General features: G+C 43.1%; 1 protein-coding gene across 1 annotated transcript in view; it reads left to right on the top strand.

The window, feature by feature from the left end:
* Window positions 1–203: 203 nt before the first annotated feature.
* The window catches only part of LOC121568314 (inactive tyrosine-protein kinase 7-like), a 253,432-nt gene continuing 234,162 nt past the window's right edge, over window positions 204–19,473 (top strand). The window contains exon 1 of the mRNA XM_041878871.2: window positions 204–675. Coding sequence (XP_041734805.1) covers window positions 555–675 — 121 coding nt within the window. The 5' untranslated portion in view covers window positions 204–554. The remainder of the gene's footprint in view (window positions 676–19,473) is intronic.

Below are 19,473 nucleotides of genomic sequence, written 5' to 3'. Positions count from 1 at the left end.
AGAAGAGTTATAGGGTTTCCATGATAGTCCGTTTTTAAATACACATTGAACAAATCTCTGCTGCCTCTACTTTCAACCAGAGGGTCGCAGCATTGTATTCTTTATACCAAGAATACGATTACCAGCCTAGGTACCGGATGCGGCGGCACTGTGAGAGCGCAGAATGTCTTATAAGGGAAAGGTGGAGAGGGAAAGGTGGAGTGAGAACGACAGCAACATGAACATTGTGAAAATACTAGACTAATATTCCCAATCTATATTTTAATTACAGGCTACAAGAAGAACATGGGATATATGGCAAACTTGTTTATGGCAAACTTGTTTTCCAAATTCATCTAACTCTTCTGTCCTATCTAAACAGTGCCCTTTTAACGTGGTTGCCTTCCCTCTTCGTATTCCCGGAGAGGTGGTTGAAGTAGGTTGTCATACCGGCACAGGTTTTGCTCTTTTAGGCGTTGACGTGCGGAGTTCCCTGTTTTCCTTTCATCGCTACGGTCTCCCACTGCTGGCTCGACACCGGGGAGGGGAGAGATTATAACGAGTAGACTACAATCATGGAACTATCTAGGAAGAATGACAGACAAAGGCGCGAAGGCAATAAAAACTCTAAGGTTACCAACACCAGAAAGCCACCGGTGGCTACCTTCATCTCAATTGGCATCCTTTGCATGAAAGGTAAGCTATAAACTCGCATGGCATTCACTGCACACGACACGAGCAATATATTGACTTGGAAAGTAATGATCAATTCTAAGGAAAGCACGCGCTGGGTTTCTATACATTATTACCCAATCTAGATAAAGTTAGACATTATGCATAGCCAACCTGGACTCAGGGGTAGATGTAATATAGTAGAAAATCCGATATACTCAAATTAGTATGATATGTTACGTTTGTTATGGTATGCATTAATTTGTGGATGTCCATCATTACTTTTGTATGATATGTTACGAATTACAATTCGTATAATACAGTGTGTTACGAGTAATTCGTATGAAATGTTATGAATTCCAATTTGTTGTGGCTAACGTTAGCTAGGTGGCTAACGCTAACGTTAGGTAGGCTAGGGGTTAGGGTTAGGGATTAGGGTTAGGGGTTAAGGTTAGGGCTAAGGTTAAGGTTAGGATTAGGGTAAGGGTTAGTTAACATGTAGTTGCAAAGTAGCTAAAAAGTAGTAAGTACTTGCAAAGTTGCTAATTAGCAATAATGCTAAAGTTGTACGTTATGTAGCTCAGTTGGTAGAGCATGGCGCTTGCAACGCCAGGGTTGTGGGTTCGTTTCCCACGGGGGGCCAGTATGAAAATGTATGCACTCACTAACTGTAAGTCGCTCTGGATAAGAGTGTCTGCTAAATGACAAAAATGTAAAATGTATGAGATTGGAACATGCAACCACCCTCCTTTAGTTTTTGCCTTAAGTAACCTTCTGTCTTATGTAACCATACCAAATGTAACATACCTGTTTACTATGTTACATCTAGTCTATGAGACCAGGCTGGCATAGTCTAATAATACACTTATGGTTCCATGCATTGTGCACAATAATCAAGGCATTACAGTCAACTGATATTTCTTCTGAACTTTGTCATTTTTTAGATGTAGAATGAACGTTTCTCTACATTTGCCTACATCTACCTGTCATGTTGCAGTGTCATGTTGTAAAAGTATTCTATTGTTGAAAAGTTCATAAGCCTATCTGAAGAAAATAAAGTTGAAATGTTGAGGTTCACATTCAACTTTAAAAGGCTCACACCCTGTGGGGCATATGCAACATTGTAACATAGCTTACCTACATTTTTTTGTATTTTACCTGCTAAGAAGATGGTCACGCACAACAATGTATACATTGCTTCATTTGCATAACACATCTCATGTAATAGTTTAGTGTCATTGCACCTAAGCGCTTATTACTCTGTTATTGATCTAAACATTTTACATTTACATTTAAGTCATTTAGCAGACGCTCTTATCCAGAGCGACTTACAAATAGGTGCATTCAACTTAGGATAGCCAGTGGGACAACCACTCTTTTTTTCCTCTTTTTTTTTAGGGGGGTAGAATGATTGCTGTTATATGATATAGGCCTAACCTTATTGTAAATGGAAAAGATGGTGTAACAAAATGTTAGTGTGTGAGAAAATACAGTTATTCTCCTACATTCCATTATGCATGCACATGATTCTACTACGTTCCTCAAATACACAGACAAGATGTGTTATCGTCTTAGCTTATTATCATATTCATACAGCCAGTTGCTATCTATGCATTTTTGCAGATCTGTCTTCTTGGCCAAATTCTTGCCATGCTTTTCTTAGCTCCAGTCATGTGTATGCTATGGGGCGGGGCACGGTGTTGGGGGGTCGGTGCCAATGAAACTAAGTACAATCAAAACAGAAGAGAGAGAGAGAAAAAGATCAGAATCCTTCCAACCCATTGATAAAGACTTGAAAGTTCATAACCTCTGCATGGTCTACAAAGCCAAGAAAAAGTTTAAGTCAGGCCATTGATCCTTCCTAGTTTTGTGAAAGGAATGTTGTTATCCTGCCAATGATCTGGCCCATTAACTCTTAGCTGTCATGTCATATCTAGGGTATGTTTTGATCTCTGCCTATCAGATGAGATTAAATAAAATGTAGTTGGAAATAGAGGTCTTCACGGATCCACCTATACCCGAATACCCGAGACCCGATCAGGGACCCGAGTGGATCCGGATCCAGAATTCTAAAAAATGTCACAGGTCTGGGTGGGATTTTTCACAAGAGCACGTGAAGCTTGTTGTTGTTGTTGACCAGTCATAAGTCATCACAGCAGTAATAGGCTACAGTCAAATATCTTCAGATTGTGGTAAAAGTTAGGAGATATCTAATCAATGGAAGATGGAATTAAAATGATGGAATTAAAAGTTAGGCTACAATGACCAAGAGCCAACAGGTAGGCAGCCACTTAATATTTTAATGGAGTTGTTGTTATTCATAACTGTAGGATGAGAAAGTGCATGCACTGCAGTCTCAATTAGCTTAGCTAGCTAATGTTAGCTAGCTTAACTAGCATCTCCTGGTTTGATGCAGTCAAGACTGGTACTATGTAATCATATTTGATCATAAATTATTAGTCTACTATAGCACGTGTCGACTTGGTTGGTTGCTGTCTGTAGTCTCTCCCTCCCTCCTCCCTGCTACCTGTGTCACTCACTCACTCGTCCCCTCCCGCATGCAAGAGCGGCACCTATCTCCCTTGTCGTGACGTGACTTTCATTAATATGATGGCTGTTATTTATCGAATCAACTAAATATGTTTAATTGTTACTCGATTAAATTAATCATGTAACAATTAACTCATTAGGATTTGGGGTTACCATCTACCGAATTAAACTCTAAAGGTCTTTACCTATCAATATGTATAAAACAGTCAACGTATTAATCATTACCTCTTATCTGTCTCATTCTGAACGGTCGCAGACTTCTTGGATCTGCACGAACCCCAGCTTTACTTATGATTCAGCACTACACAAATTGGCTTAATTATTTATTTACTAGCTAACTAAATAATACCACAGAATAACATACACACATAATACATGAGAAAAAGTCCCTAGCGGACTAACAACAACATGACTGCTTGGTTACCAAAAGAGGGAGGGGTAGAGAGAGTGAGGGAGAGAGAGAGAGACAAAGAGAAAGAGACACTTATCATTGATACATTTGGAAACTACCCTCAAAGTTATCATAATACTTTGCTCACGAACAACTGCCCGTTTGGAGTAAGAAATCATTACATTTACATTTTACATTTACATAATTTAGCAGACACTCTTATCCAGAGCAACTTACAAATTGGTGCATTCACCTTATAGCCAGTGGGATAACCACTTTACAATCTTTTATAAAAAAATTTTTTTTGGGGGGGTAGAAGGATTACTTTATCCTATCCCAGGTATTCCTTAAAGAGGTGGGGTTTCAAGTGTCTCCGGAAGGTGGTGAGTGACTCCACTGTCCTGGCGTCGTTAGGGAGCTTGTTCCACCATTGGGGTGCCAAAGCCGCGAACAGTTTTGACTGGGCTGAGCAGGAACTGTGCTTCCGCAGAGGTAGGGGGGCCAGCAGGCCAGAGGTGGATGAACGCAATGCCCTCGTTTGGGTGTAGGGACTGATCAGAGCCTGAAGGTACGGAGGTGCCGTTCCCCTCACAGCTCCGTAGGCAAGCACCATGGTCTTGTAACAGATGCGTGCTTCAACTGGAAGCCAGTGGAGTGTGCGGAAGAGCGGGGTGACGTGAGAGAACTTGGGAAGGTTGAACACCAGACGGGCTGCGGCATTCTGGATGAGTTGTAGGGGTTTAATGGCACAGGCAGGGAGCCCAGCCAACAGCGAGTTGCAGTAATCCAGACGGGAGATGACAAGTGCCTGCTTTAGCAGCAGAAACAGATGAAGAAAATGTAGAGCGGAGGGAGTGAAAAGATGCCAGGTCCGCAGGGAGTCTAGTTTTCTGCCATTTCCGCTCGGTTGCCCGGAGCCCTGTTCTGTGAGCTCGCAATGAGTCATCAAGCCACGGAGCAGGAGGGGAGGACCGAGCCAGCCAGGAGGATAGGGGACATAGAGAGTCAAAGGATGCAGAAAGGGAGGAGAGGAGGGTTGAGGAGGCAGAATCAGGAGATTGGAGGGAGATGGATTGAGCAGAAGAGATGATAGGATGGAAGAGGAGAGAGTAGCGGGAGAGAGAGAGCGAAGGTTGCGACGGCGCATTACCATCTGAGTAGGGGCAGAGTGAGTAGTGTTGGAGGAGAGCGAGAGAGAAAAGGATACAAAGTAGTGGTCGGAGACATGGAGGGGAGTTGCAGTGAGATTAGTAGAAGAACAGCATCTAGTAAAGATGAGGTCAAGCGTATTGCCTGCCTTGTGAGTAGGGAGGGACGGTGAGAGGGTGAGGTCAAAAGAGGAGAGGAGTGGAAAGAAGGAGGCAGAGAGAAATGAGTCAAAGGTAGACGTAGGGAGGTTGAAGTCACCCAGAACTGTGAGGGGTGAGCCATCCTCAGGAAAGGAACTTATCAAGGCGTCAAGCTCATTGATGAACTCTCCAAGGGAACCTGGAGGGCGATAAATGACAAGGATTTTAAGCTTGAATGGGCTAGTGACTGTGACAGCATGGAATTCAAATGAGGAGATAGACAGATGGGTCAGGGGAAAAATAGAGAATGTCCACTTGGGAGAGATGAGGATTCCTGTGTACCACCCCCCGCTGACCAGATGCTCTCGGGGTATGCGAGAACACATGGTCAGACGAGGAGAGAGCAGTAGGAGTAGCAGTGTTTTCAGTGGTAATCCATGTTTCCGTCAGCGCCAAGAAGTCGAGGGACTGGAGGGTAGCATAGGCTGAGATGAACTCTGCCTTGTTGGCAGCAGAACGGCAGTTCCAGAGGCTGCCTGAGACCTGGAACTCCACGTGGGTGGTGCGTGCAGGGACCACCAGGTTAGAGAGGCAGCAGCCACGCGGTGTGAGGCGTTTGTAAGGCCTGTGCGGAGAGTAGAGAACAGGGATAGACAGAGGCATAGTTGACAGGCTACAGAAAATGGCTACAATAATGCAAAGGAGATCTAAACATCTGGGAAAGGAGAGAGCGGGGCCTCCCTCACTTACGTTTCACTGAACACCCAAAAATAACTCTCCCAACTTCCACCTCAGAAACTATAATTGTTGTAAACTACAGCGGTTCAATGTTTTCTAGGAATAGACTAACTTAGTTTATTCAGCTAGCTAATTTGGTACAGTATTCTTCTGTGAAAATCATCCAGGGCACCTAGTCATATGACGCCACAGCCAACTAGCATGCCGGAATCCAACAACACGGTTTAGCACCAATTCTCGGCCACAACAAACCACCAGTGTGTCAACACGCCAAGTAGATCATTCGTGTCCGTGTCTAACGTTGTGGGTTAGTCCCGACAGCTTGAGCGAGTCCGTCGTCAACTTATTCAGCCAGTTAGTTAGCTAGAATAGTTAGCATACTAGCTAGCCATTGCTTTCAGACAAAGAAGAAACCCCTCCCACGGCACGAACACACAGAGAGAGCCAAGCTAACGTTAACTAGTCACCCATGTCCCGAATTCCCTTGAACGACTCTGGCTACCAGTATGTAAAAACAAAACACAAATGCAGGTTATAACTTACCCCTAGCAGCTACTGTTAGCTAGCCAAGTGCAAAGCTAGCCACTGAATTGACTCAGCCTGTTCGCGTCTGTTCGCTAGGTCGTTCCAGCCATTGTTTAGCTTCCCTAACCCCTAACCCTAAACCTAACCCTTAACCTAGGGTTTCGCAAACTCGGTCCTCAGGACCCCAAGGGGTGCATGTTTTGGTTTTTGCCCTAGCACAACACAGCTGATTCAAATAATCAACTAATCAACAAGCTCTGATAATTTGAATCAGCTGTGTAGTGTTAGGGCAATCATGAATGTATTTATGTGTGGATGTCTTTGTTCGTCGTCTATCTCTGTTGACCCAAGCCCTCTTGGAAAGGAGGTTTTGGCTGGGTCTTCGCTCAGCTCACTTGTAAGGCTCTGATTGTCCTGTGGGTGTAAGGCTCTGATTGTCCACAAGAGGTCACAATGTCCTTCTTCTTAGTTGTGCTGGCTTGTATTGGAATGTTTTCTCAGAACAGATACTCAGATGTACCAGTGATTGTCTGAGAGGGGAGCTTTCTTCTTCCCACCTCGTGGGGTTAGTCAGAGTTTGAGCCACTTTACACGCACAGCTGCAGCCTGGCAATGTTCAGATCTAGTCTGAGAGGTGATCTTCTTCACCTCGTGTTGAGGTTCAACGTTCCAACCATTTTCAGACGTGTAGACCACCGCTCCACGTCTTTCTGGTCTGATGTTAATTTGTCTTCCAAGCCTTTATGCACTCTTGGTAAATGGGGCGTTCCATCGTGCTGACACGATCTCTGAGCTCACTCGGGGCGTGGCTACTTACTGGTTCAAAGCTTATATGAAAACTATGATCTCGTTAGAAAACTAAAATCACATTCCTATCTTAACAAAATTATTCTCATAATTTTTCATATATCATATACAATGTAAAGGATGAAAACCTGACACATATAGTGTGTATACTTTTCAAGTTACAATATTTTCTTGATACCGTTCTTAATGCCATCACAAAATAAAGAACAATATGACATGATTATTCTTTAGGTCCCCACTGACCATTCCCCACATTCTGATGTTGGAAATATTGTTCCAGTGTTTACTTTTTGAACGTTATAGTTTTGGCAGGCAAAAGTCTTCTGGAGACAAAGGACATTCATTTGCCAATACTGAAGAGCAAGAGGGAGATTCCCCTCCTGCCTAATTTACGACAGAGTGTTAAGGTGTCAAAACCGGCCCAGCCCCCCCCCCTCCCTCTTCTGTGGGTGAGAGAATGTCTGGTTATTGTCAGCCATTGCCAAGCTGATCTGAGGCCTTGGATCCTCACCCAGGAGAGTCATGACACCCTCCTCTCACGCTGTATCAGCTCTGGTTAATAAAATAGCTTAAAAAATTAATTTTCTACTGCTTCCCTCACTCGGATTGGACCGGGTCTGGATCCGACCAGGTCTATACGGAATGGGTCTAGTTGTCCTCGGATCCGTTCGGAACGGGTCTCTATATTGAAAACAAATATTTATGCATATTGGGTCCGGGTGGGAAAGCCCCAGGTCCATTTTGGAATGGGTCCAACTTTTTGGACCCGTGAAGACCTCTAGTTGGAAAAATTCCCTCTGATGAAGTTAAGAACATGAGCTCCCCCCTCCTTCCCTTCCCTTCCCTCCTCCTTCCCTTCTCTTCCCTTCCCTCCACTCCCAAACCCCTCACTTAAGGATGAATGTGTCCTCTGTGTGGAGGGCTAGGGGGGTAGGAGCGGGTGCACTAGACCTCTGAAGGGAAAGGTAGTCTGTTCTGTTCGGGAGATGAATCGACCAGAGCCAGGTACTCTCAAGACCAGATCACATTCTTAAATGCTTCAGTAATGCCCTTCATGCACATCATCACGGGAGGACCTATGCCACACAGGCGCGCGTGCACACACACATACACACGCACACACCCACATTTGTTTTACTATCCTTGTGGGGACCAAACAATTGATTCCCATTCAAAATCGTATTTTCCCTAACCCCTAACCCTAAACCTAACCCTTAACCTTGGGTTTCGCAAACTCGGTCCTCAGGACCCCAAGGGGTGCATGTTTTGGTTTTTGCCCTAGCACAACACAGCTGATTCAAATAATCAACTAATCAACAAGCTCTGATAATTTGAATCAGCTGTGTAGTGTTAGGGCAAAAACCAAAACGTGCACCCCTTGGGGTCCCGAGGACAGAGTTTTGGAAACGCTGCCTTCACCTATCCTTAACCCCTAACCTTAATCCTAACCCCTAACCCTAAACCTAACCCCTAATCCTAATTCTAATTCTAACCCTAAACCTAAAATAACCTTTTTCTTGTGGGGACCGGCAAAATGTCCCCACTTGTCTGAATTCTCCTTGTTTTACTATACTTGTGAAGACTTCTGGACCCCACAAGAATAGTAAAACCAAAAACACAAACACACACACACACACACTCACTCTCTAGAAGAAAACTTCTGAGATCAGATGGGGAAAAGGTCTAATCAGCATTGGTGTTGATTATGGATGTTACACTAGCTCTGTTTCTCAGGGGTTCACCTGTGTTTGTCGTAACGTTTTGTCCCTATAAACGCAGTTGGCCTATCTGCAAAGCCACACAATCAATGTTATATATCCCCACCATTTGATATATCTGTCAGATGTATGTGGACCCCTGGATTAAATATAAAATATTTAGCCAGTGGGACATTTTTTTAAGGATAGCCACTCTACTATGTCGACTGTGAGTCGTCCCTGGCTTTCATTTGGATTCTTTATTTTGATCTTGTTTCCATTTCAAGCTGCAAAGTGAAGTGTTCTTGACGCAGGACACAGCCGAGATGAAAGCCACTTATAAAGATAAACATCCATAATGTAAATGTAGCTTACTAGTGTGTACGGTGTGCCCCACAGCGCCATGTTATCCCTGCCTGTTTTCATCCCTCTCCCTGGGTTTTTACATTCCCAGAAAAAGACTGCCTCATCATCAGAGCATCTCTTCTGCAAACCTGTATTATTAATTTCACAAGATGACTAGAGTAGGAGCTGGGTGGAGATAGAGGGAGATGGACTCGAATTGTTTATTTACTGTCTTCACGCAAAGCAAGTTATTCCTCCCAGGCCTGCCTTTGATCTAATGCAAATGGTGTGGCTGGAGAGGATCTAGGATCTGTGGTTCAGACCAATCCTGATACAGTTTCTCTTAATTTTTTAAGAGGCTGCATAGCCTAGTGACAGCAGTACCGATTGGTTTAACCCATCCATGTATTTTATCACCATGTAAATATACATACTATTGTTTATTACTATGCTTATGACACCTAGCACAAATGTGTTTGTTTCATGTTGAAAAGCCTAAAAAAATTCACTGCTCTGGTCCTATAGGAATTAAAACATCTTCTCTATAGGTTTATCTTCCTCATTTTTCTTTATTGAAAATAACGTTCATAACTTTGATATGACAGGTTCATATGAAATATAAATGTTGATAAACTGCATCAAAGCTCTGAATCACCAACCTTTGTAATAATGATAAATTGTTTCCCCCATCTTCTTATACTGTACATTGTATCCTTCCTGTTCCAACCTTTCATTAGTCCACAAGGAACTTCTCAACACACTCCAGTCTCCTCCGTCTGTTTGCGAAGTTTCAGCCTTTTCTGGTCATTCATCTGAAGCAGTTTACCTAATTAATTTACATATTTTGGAACTTTAATCCCTCTGGTTCACACAGATGGTATATTCAGATTTAATCAATCAATCAATCAATCAATCAAATGTTATTTATAAAGCCCTTTTTACATCAGCAGATGTCACAAAGTGCTATACAGAAACCCAGCCTAAAACCCCAAACAGCAAGCAATGCAGATGTAGAAGCACGGTGGCTAGGAAAAACTCCCTAGAAAGGCAGAAACCTAGGAAGAAACCTAGAGAGGAACCAGGCTCTGAGGGGTGGCCAGTCCCCTTCTGGCTGTGCCGGGTGGAGATTTTAACAGTACATGGCCATTAAGGCCAGATTTTTCTCCAAGATGTTCAAACGTTCATAGATGACCAGCAGGGTCAAATAATAATCACAGTGGTTGTAGAGAGAGTGGCAAGACCCCGGGCCCAGATGGATTCCCTGGTGAATTCTATAAAACATTCAGTAACATTCTCTCTCCATACCTGTACAAACTGTTTGTTCAGGCCAATGAGGATGGAGCTCTCCCACCTACTTTGGATGAGGCGGTTATTGCAGTTATACATAAAAAGGGTAAAGATCCGGAAGAGGTAGGGTCATACAGACCAATATCTCTCCTCAATACAGACCAAAAGATCTTAGCAAAAACTCTGGTTAACAGGCTTAGCACTTTAGTGGGCAAATTGATCCATTCGGACCAGACCGGCTTTATCCCTAACAGAAAGTCATTCTTCAATCTCAGGCGCCTCTTCAACATTATGAATTCTCAGAGGTTACCCAACCTGGAACTTGCCGTTATATCTCTTGATGCCGAAAAGGCCTTTGATCAAGTTGAGTGGTGCTATCTATTTAAGGTCCTACAGAAATGTAATATTAGAGATGGGTTCATAAAATGGGTCCAGCTTCTATATAGGAACCCCTGTGCGAGAATACTCACTAACCAATCATTGTCGCCCGATTTAACCTTTATAGAGGGACAAGACAGGGTTGTGCGCTGTCGCCTCTGCTTTTTGCTCTAGCCATTGAACCTCTCGCTCAAGCGATCAGATCTCACGCAACAATACACAGCTATAATACTAATGATACTCTAAATAAGATTTCTCTATACGCAGATAACATTCTCCTCTATGTAACGGAACCCCAATCTAGTGTTCCAGCTATTCTTGATTTGATTAACCTGTGTGGTACCTTCTCGGGATCTAGAATAAATTGGAACAAGAGCGAATTAATGCCCATACGGTTGCAAAACCCCTCTTGGTTAGAACTTCTTCCATTTAAGTTATCTTCAGATACATTTACCTATCTAGGAATTGTAGTTACCAAACAATACTCCTCTCTATTTAAAGATAATTTCCCGTCTCTGATGCAAAAACATACCGTTTTGGAGAACTCTCCTAATTTCCCTGCTTGGAAGAATTAATGCCATTAAAATGGTCTTCCTCCCACAACTGTTTTACCTATTCCAGAACATCCCGGTATTCATACCGAAGTCCTTTTATAAACGACTGGACTCAATTATCAATCCATTAATCTGGGATTATAAAACACACAGGATAGGTAAAAAACACCTCTGTAAATCCAAGATGGAAGGAGGATTGTCTCTCCCAAATTTAATATTTTACTATTGGGCCGCTAACCTCCGTGCTGTTACGTTTTGGCTGGATGACGTACTTCCGTCATCCAGCTGGCTTACTATGGAGCATGAGGATTGCCACCTCTTCTCTATTGGCGCTGTGATTTTGTCCCCTGTCAATTTGGAGATGTCACTTTATAGTAACAATCCTATAATACATAGCACAGTCCCATATCTGGAAGCAAATTAAGGTCCATTTGACCTTAGACCAATATCATTCCTGCTCCCTATTGTGAGGAATCCCTCCTTTGCCCCCTCTAACCTTGATAACACCTTTGAGCGATGGTGAGCGCTAAGGATCAATACCATAGGGGATCTATATATAGAAGGGACCTTTGCCTCCTTTGATTTGCTGAGGGAAACCTATAATCTTCCCAGAAGTAACTTTTTCAGATACCTACAGATTAGAGACTATGTTAAAAATCCTCTTCCTACATTTGGAAATGCTAAACCTTCCATGTTTGACGGATGCATCAAAATTTGTCCCACCTCAGCCAAACTGATATCTTGTCTATATGACACTTTTCAATCTGATTGCACACCTTCTACAGATGCCATTAAGGCAAAATGGGAGGAAGAGCTAGGCGCTGACATTTCTGTAGCAGACTGGGAAGATAGCTTGGAGTATATCCACCACTGCTCCATTAACTCCAGACTGGGAAGATAGCTTGGAGTATATCCACCACTGCTCCATTAACTCCAGACTGGGAAGATAGCTTGGAGTATATCCACCACTGCTCCATTAACTCCAGACTGGGAAGATAGCTTGGAGTATATCCACCACTGCTCCATTAACTCCAGACATCGTCTCATACAATTCAAGATATTACACAGATTACACTAATCCAAAACTAAGCTGCGTAGGATATTTCCTGATACCTCCCCTATGTGTGATAAATGTCATGCTGCGGAGGGTACACTACTCCACTGCTTTGCGCTATGCTCTAACTTGCATGGTTATTGGGGTGGAATTTTTAGGATCCTCTCTGAAGTTCTGGAAACTTGAATTGACCCAGACCCGCTTCTGATCATCCTGGGAGTGTCAGAAACCCTTAACAGATTAACTAACCCCCAAAAACAACTAATCGCTTACAGTCTCATTTCGGCAAAAAAAATCATCATGTTGTTTTGGAAAAGGATGATGAAGGGGGATGGAGGGATGGATATGGGGGCTGACATCTGCCCTCCTTTTTCTGTGTACCTGTCCTTGTCCTGTATATATTATTTTGTATTATTTTTATTTTTTACCTTTAACTCTGGGTCTTTTTGTATCTGTCTGCTCTTTTGTGTTTATATAAGAATTGCATACTTGTCTTTTCTACAAAGTACCTATACACCATTCTCGTGTGTGTTCAATCAAAAATATTTTAGCAAAAAATAAACTAATGGAAGTATGAAGGTAGTTTTGTGCCTACCCAAAAAAGGGGTTAACCTTTTCATGCGTGAGTTCCAAATATCTCTAACGGTACCCCAGTGTGAAGGTGTTTTATGCATGTGATGTCAGAATGCACTCACTCACTGTTCCAAAATGTGATTGTTACGCAACAGGACAGTTAACCCGCGCTGCCTGCTAATTATCTATAGGCTATGTTTCAACTTGTCAATTTCAAATTATTACAGTTTGAATTGAGGTGTGTTCCGCCTCCTCATTCATTCACATAGAAGTAGCCCATTTCACTGTTGCGGACAATTTATGTTTGAGTCTTTACTGAGCTGGACAAACTTCTCTCTTTGAGGAGAGCCCGAGCATTTCCCCAGTGTTTCCTCAGATCAAGTATGCAGACATTTGCACAGTCTTGCACAAACCTTTCCTCCCTGGCACATTTTCTGGCTGGCATTTGCCTTCATTGTTGTTTTCCTTACAAATAATAACTTTGGACATGTGTACGTTCTTATCAAAGTAAGTGCCTTATTTTCTGTATATCGTGTTATCATTTCTACTGTAGCATACAGTATGTATGTATGGAGCATAATGTATTTACAGTTTTATCCACGTGTTTTCAAGTACTGGTTACAAATAATGCATTCTGATTATTGCATAGATTGTAATGGGCACCTATGATGTGTGTACAATACTTTTTTGAAGGTTGTACTGATTGTGATGAGCTAATGCTAAGCTATTTGCCAGCTATGTGTGCGCCATGTTTGTTGACCTTATACAATGCATTCTGGGTGTCACCAAACGTCTGTCAGACCAAAGATGTTATAATAAGTACAGAGTCAGATGCAGCCGTTTGAACTCCAGGTGTCCCAGTCAGGGCGCGTTTCAATTAATTAAGTGCAGATGAGACTTGAATGCCTTCTCTTGATTTCAGAGTGACTATGATGCAGAATCGAACAATGTGTGTTTTGATGATCATATTCAGAGACATTGTTTGGCTAATCTATCTATGTTCATACTTTCCCTCTGTACTGGGGTGTTCACTCTCCACATCACATGGGACTCAGGATCTCTACCTACAAAATGTGGTTTGATGCAAGTATAGCTAGTATTGTTTTCATTTGGGCTTTTTTAATGGACCAATTTTGTAAGTTGTGTTTTTGCCTTTAATTCCCTCCAGACATAAAACACATAAAACCCCTGTAAATCTGTCACATTAGACCTTTTTCCCTACAGCCCAGGTGTTAGGCCAGGGAGTACACTGCAAAGAGGGCTCGGCTCTGGAATGAAATAAAATCCCAATTTTGTTCACACGTCCGTGCCAAAGCATGTGTGGTGCCGTTTCTGCTGCATTCACATGCAGCTGATAAATCGTGTGGATTGCCTAATTTTGGCCTCACCCTGTGTGAAGGGAGAAGGGGAGAAATATAAGTGTCTGGCATGACATTGGATAATCCCAGCTATTAACCCCCTCCCTCCCTCCTTCATTCCCTCCCTCCCTCTTAGGGTGAATGAACTCATCGTAGCAACAGCTCAGAAGCATGGCTGACATGATTCAGCTCTCAATTGTCCCTCCACTCCTCCCCTCTAAACCTGTTGTATTTATAGCGGGCATTGAAGAATGGGAAGGACCGTCGTGAACTATGTTTGATCTAAAGATGAATGGACTGACTGGCTGTCTTTCTGCGGGCATTGGACTGAGGATCCAGTGTGTAGGATTGATTAAGAGAGTAGAGTTAGTGGTTTGTGTATCTGCACGGATGTATATCAGCACTACATTTGTCAGCCGTGTGTGTTATATGTTATTGGTGTCTGGCTGTCCCCCAATGTTGTGACTGCACAATCTATGGCTCTGTAAGCAGTGTCTGCACGATCTACAACTCTGCATATAGAATTGTGTCGGCACGATCGATAACGCCGCACATAGCAGTGTTTATGCATGATCTACAAGTCTACATAACAGTCTGTCTGCAAGATCTACAACTCTGTAGTGTGTCTGTAAGATCTATGGCTCAGCAAGCAGTGTCTGCACAATCTACAACTCTACATAGTGTCTGCATGATCTACAACTCTGCATACAGCAAGCCTCAATGGCCACATGAGGGCCTGAGCTGTCCCTATGGCAGCCTGCACTGCCCCTTTAATGTCACATACTTAAATGTATCTCAATCAATATTTCATTCATGCCATCACACAGCATACGAGTCATTCATGCCTTTAAAAACAATAAAGCATTTTATTTAGAAATTAAATAACAAAGGGTGCCTTGAAAAATTAAACAACAAATATGAATAATTAAACAAATCATGTGAATAATCTCTCGAAATCCCTGTGTTTTGAATGCATGTTTCATTCCGAAATGACTGCATCAAGCCTATGCCTGATTAGGAAAACATCAGTTATGGGTCTACTTTCGATAGTTTACAAGGTCCAGGCAAGGCACATTTGCAGCCAGGGCAGTCATATGGTGTATTTTGTTAGGATGTATTGGCATTAACAGATGCCATTGGAATATGGGCTTCTCCTGATTCTGAGATGCGCTGCCTGTCCTGGTCTCGTGGATCCTAATTCTCCCGAGTGCACTCCAGCCTATTCGTATCACAATTTGAAACATTTCAATCATCAGAAAAATAAGTTTCATCATGGCCAAAACTTTCTCTGGCCCAGTCAATATTGGAACCCTGGCTGCAGATGCTGCTGCTGAGAGAGAGCAGTAGTAAAAGGTGTGCAGACACGCACAGTCTTTTTTTTCTTAAACCCGCCTGGGCCTAAATTCTTAGAATTTGAGGCCCTGCCCCGTATAAGACTGTCGGGCCCCGTCGGGTTCGGGCTGAACATGAGAACTCTAGCCCTAACCCTTAACCCTCAGTCACACTCACAGGCTCAACAACCCCAACCCAGCCCCCTACTGTCAAGCTGTGGAGCTGAGGATTACTATAGGATCGAGTGTAGAGCATGACTTGGGCCAGGGGCTCTGCACAGATTTCATGTGAATGTTTAGAGCTTCCTGAGTTGCGTCCCAAATGGCACCCTATTCCCTATATAGTGCACTACTTTCGACCAGAGCCCTTGGTCAAAAGGAGTGCACTATATAGGGAATAGTGCGCCATTTCGGACTCTACCCTCGTTCTCTTGAAGCTCCTCATACTGGACCAGAACCAACTTTGGCACTGGGCAACCATGATTTTGGAGAAGGCCTGCTGTAGTTTTTTTCCCCTTTCTCACTGTTTTCGTTTCTTTAAGTGAGAGAAGTTTGGGGAGTTAAACCATCTGACTGTATGTGTTTTTTGTATGTCATGCGATCCTTTAACAATGTTGACTTATCCTGTGAGTGACAAGCAGACATGGGAAACATAGCCAGTTGTTCGAGGATGTCAGGACAATGATATTGTCTGGCAGAAACAGGTAACATAACACAACACCCCTCTGGACTTGGATTAAGGGTGGGTTTTCCAATGACATTTCATTGTATTTTCCCAGTATACATTTTTTCAGTCCACCTTAATTTGTTCTCACTGTTCTCACAAGCAATTTTTTGATCTTTCATAAAAAACAGTTATGCCCTAAAAACACATACTGTACATTCTGATGGTGAGTTGCTGACTCTTTCAATTGTATATTTGCCGATGAGCTCTACATGTCTTCAATTTGAACATTCAATCTTATTGTTGTAATGTTCTTCTGAAGGTGGGATGAATGTAATTAATGTAATGGAATGAAACATGCAGAGCAAGAAGTCAGTGCCTGGGGAATGTGAGGTTTATCAGAAAGAGGGAGAAAGAGCTTCACAGCCACCTACAGTGACTACTCTCAGCTAGCGTAACAACTAGCAGCTCAATCTCACTGTCAGCCTGCTGGCTTCAAACACACCTGGGCCTACATTTGACAATTTAACCTTTTTCACAACTCTCTCTGTCACAACTCTCTCTCTCTGCCTAAAGGAAGATGTGTTAAATGTCAGTCAGAAGTTGTCGAACTGTTTCTGAACTGAATAATTGAATCAATCGTCTCTCTCTCTCTCTCTCTCTCTCTCTCTCTCTCTCTCTCTCTCTCTCTCTCTCTCTCTCTCTCACTCTCTCTCAGCCTCTCTGCCTCTCTCTACCCTGCCTCTCTCTACCCTGCCTCTCTCTACCCTGCCTCTCTCTACCCTGCCTCTCTCTACCCTGCCTCTCTCTACCCTGCCTCTCTCTACCCTGCTCTGTAATTGTCCTCTAACAGGTAGGCTGATTGATGGATGGATTTATTTATTAGGCTATGGGACCTGTGGTCTGTGAACGCCTGGTGTTGGCAGTGTTTATCGATTACATGTCCCCATTCTTACATGGTCTGGTTCTACACGATACTGCATTAGCTAGCGGCATTAGCTCATAATGTACAGCATTGTCCTGTGTCAGTGGGCAGTAATTACACAAGCGGAGCGATGAGCTCGTTAACAGGGAGCGAATCAATCATTCTCCCCGCCGCATCAATTATGTTAATTAAACCAACCAACCTCCTCGTCTGACCTCTGCCTTTCCCTCTCTGCTCTGCTACACACGGGACTCTGCTACACACGCTCCCTCTTTCTTGATCTTTTTCCTTCATTTCCATTGACTTCCTTTGGCTTTGTCTACTCTATCTCTCTCTCCGTCTATCCCTCCCTTCCTCTCTCTCCCCGATTCCTTCCTCTTATGACTCCATTACTGGATAGTTTCTGGCTCTGTATCTCCCTCTCAGTCTATCCCCCTCTCGCATCCCTCTCCCTTTCTCTTTCTCTCTTCCTCTGTGCTTTGTGTTCATCCTGACCTCGGTGGTGTCCAACTTGATTTGTTCTGACAGAGGAATCGTGCAGCAGAGGTTGAATAATTTAAATGTACGTAAAACAACAACAACAACAACACCACCAACTCATTGCTTACCATTTGGAGGTGGTTCTCTTCTCCTTCTGATGTGATGTGTGCTGAAATGACCCTGTGCTCTGTTATGTTATTAAAGTCAGCATCCCATCTGGGCTGCTTTTGTAAAGTTGCCTCTCTCCAAAAACATCCCCCCTCATGCCTCATCTCCTGCCGTGTCTTTATTGACACTGCGGAGCCTCTCTCCTCACTCCACTCTGCTCTGTGAGAGCTGTGGACTGGCTTCCCTGACAGGAGCCAGTCCAACAACCACAGCTTCTGACTGCAGGCTCCACGGCAGGAGATGAAACCAGCCAGGCCAAGCCTACTCTTACCCAAACCCTGATTGACTCCTCATCACAGCTGAGAGGTTAAAGGCAGGCGGACAAGTGTTCATTTGGCACCAAACGGACGGAAACAGGGAGGGACTACCTAGGGCTGGGCGGTATATCGTATTTTACTATATACTGGTATTGATCCACACACCGGTTTGGATTTTTACTGTACCTTCTCTAACAATATTTTTATGTTTGATTTGTTACATTAAATAATTCAGTAATGACTCCAAAAAAATTATGACAATCATCAATTTTTATCGCCAGTAAGAAACTTCTAACAGCTGAGAACTGCTAGCTTACTTGCTAGAACAACAAGTCAACAACTTCGGGAGCGCTAGCTTGCCAAAGAGACCCCTGGAAATCAGCCGACTTGAAGTAAGAACTGCAATTTAACCTGAAAATACACATTCAAAGAGGAAAATAATTATTCTTATTAAGGATTTATTTACTTTTTTGACAAATAGATGCATTCAAAATAAATGTGATATGATAACAAATTAGTGCAGGAAATGAAGCAATTTACAAAAATGCTGTAAGTAAATGCTGGAATTGAACAAATAACTATGCAAATGGTAACCATTGGTCGAGTACCAGAGTTTGAGGCTACAAAAGAGGATTCTGATGCAATGTTCTACAAATAGGACAACTTCACTATCAGTTTTGTACTCCTGTTATTTTTGGTTGAAGTTTGGTTGAACAGCATAAGGCAATTAGAATGGAGAAAGCCCATTAAAACAACAAATTAATTTAAAGTACATTTAGAACTTTGATTTTTCAGAAACACCAAATAACGTCATACTGTCAAAAATTAGAAAAATACTGTGATATGATATTTTGGCCATATCACTCAGCCCTAGGACTACCTGGACTTGTCCAATAAGAAATGTTAATTTTAGTTTCCTGTTGCAAAACGTTTAGCTACGGTGCACCCCAACCTGCTTCCTGTTTGTCAAGGCAGTTCTATACGATCCCTGCTCTCCTTACATCCCAGTACCGCTACTGAATGGCTGGGCCTGCATCCCAGAGGGTACCCCCACACAATGGACCATTCCATGCAGGCGCAGGCTAACACAGCCTTGTTGATCAGGGAACAGATGCAGGCTTTGTTTCCTCTCCTTATCTACTGTGGTAATGACATATGACAGACATAGAAAGGACAATGTCAATGATGTGTCTGACAGACAATGGGCTTCGCTCCACCTCCTGTGCCAGAGCAGCAGAGGAAATGTATGTTTTTGTTGGTTTTCCTATTGATGTTGCATCAGTGCAGCCTGTCTGCCCCCCATGCACCACCACTGTCTTTCACCACCATTATCCCTGACAGGAACAGGAACTGGACCCAAAGTGACTTGGTCGTCTCTGACCTGCGGTTCCTGTGTGGTCGGGTGGTCGCGGACTAGGCTGTGTGTGTGGTCAAGAGGACCATGGCTGTGG

This window comes from Coregonus clupeaformis, chromosome 1 (assembly GCF_020615455.1).
Source record: "Coregonus clupeaformis isolate EN_2021a chromosome 1, ASM2061545v1, whole genome shotgun sequence".
In the NCBI taxonomy this organism is placed as follows: domain Eukaryota; kingdom Metazoa; phylum Chordata; class Actinopteri; order Salmoniformes; family Salmonidae; genus Coregonus; species Coregonus clupeaformis.
This window is presented reverse-complemented; position numbering and strand designations above follow the sequence as displayed.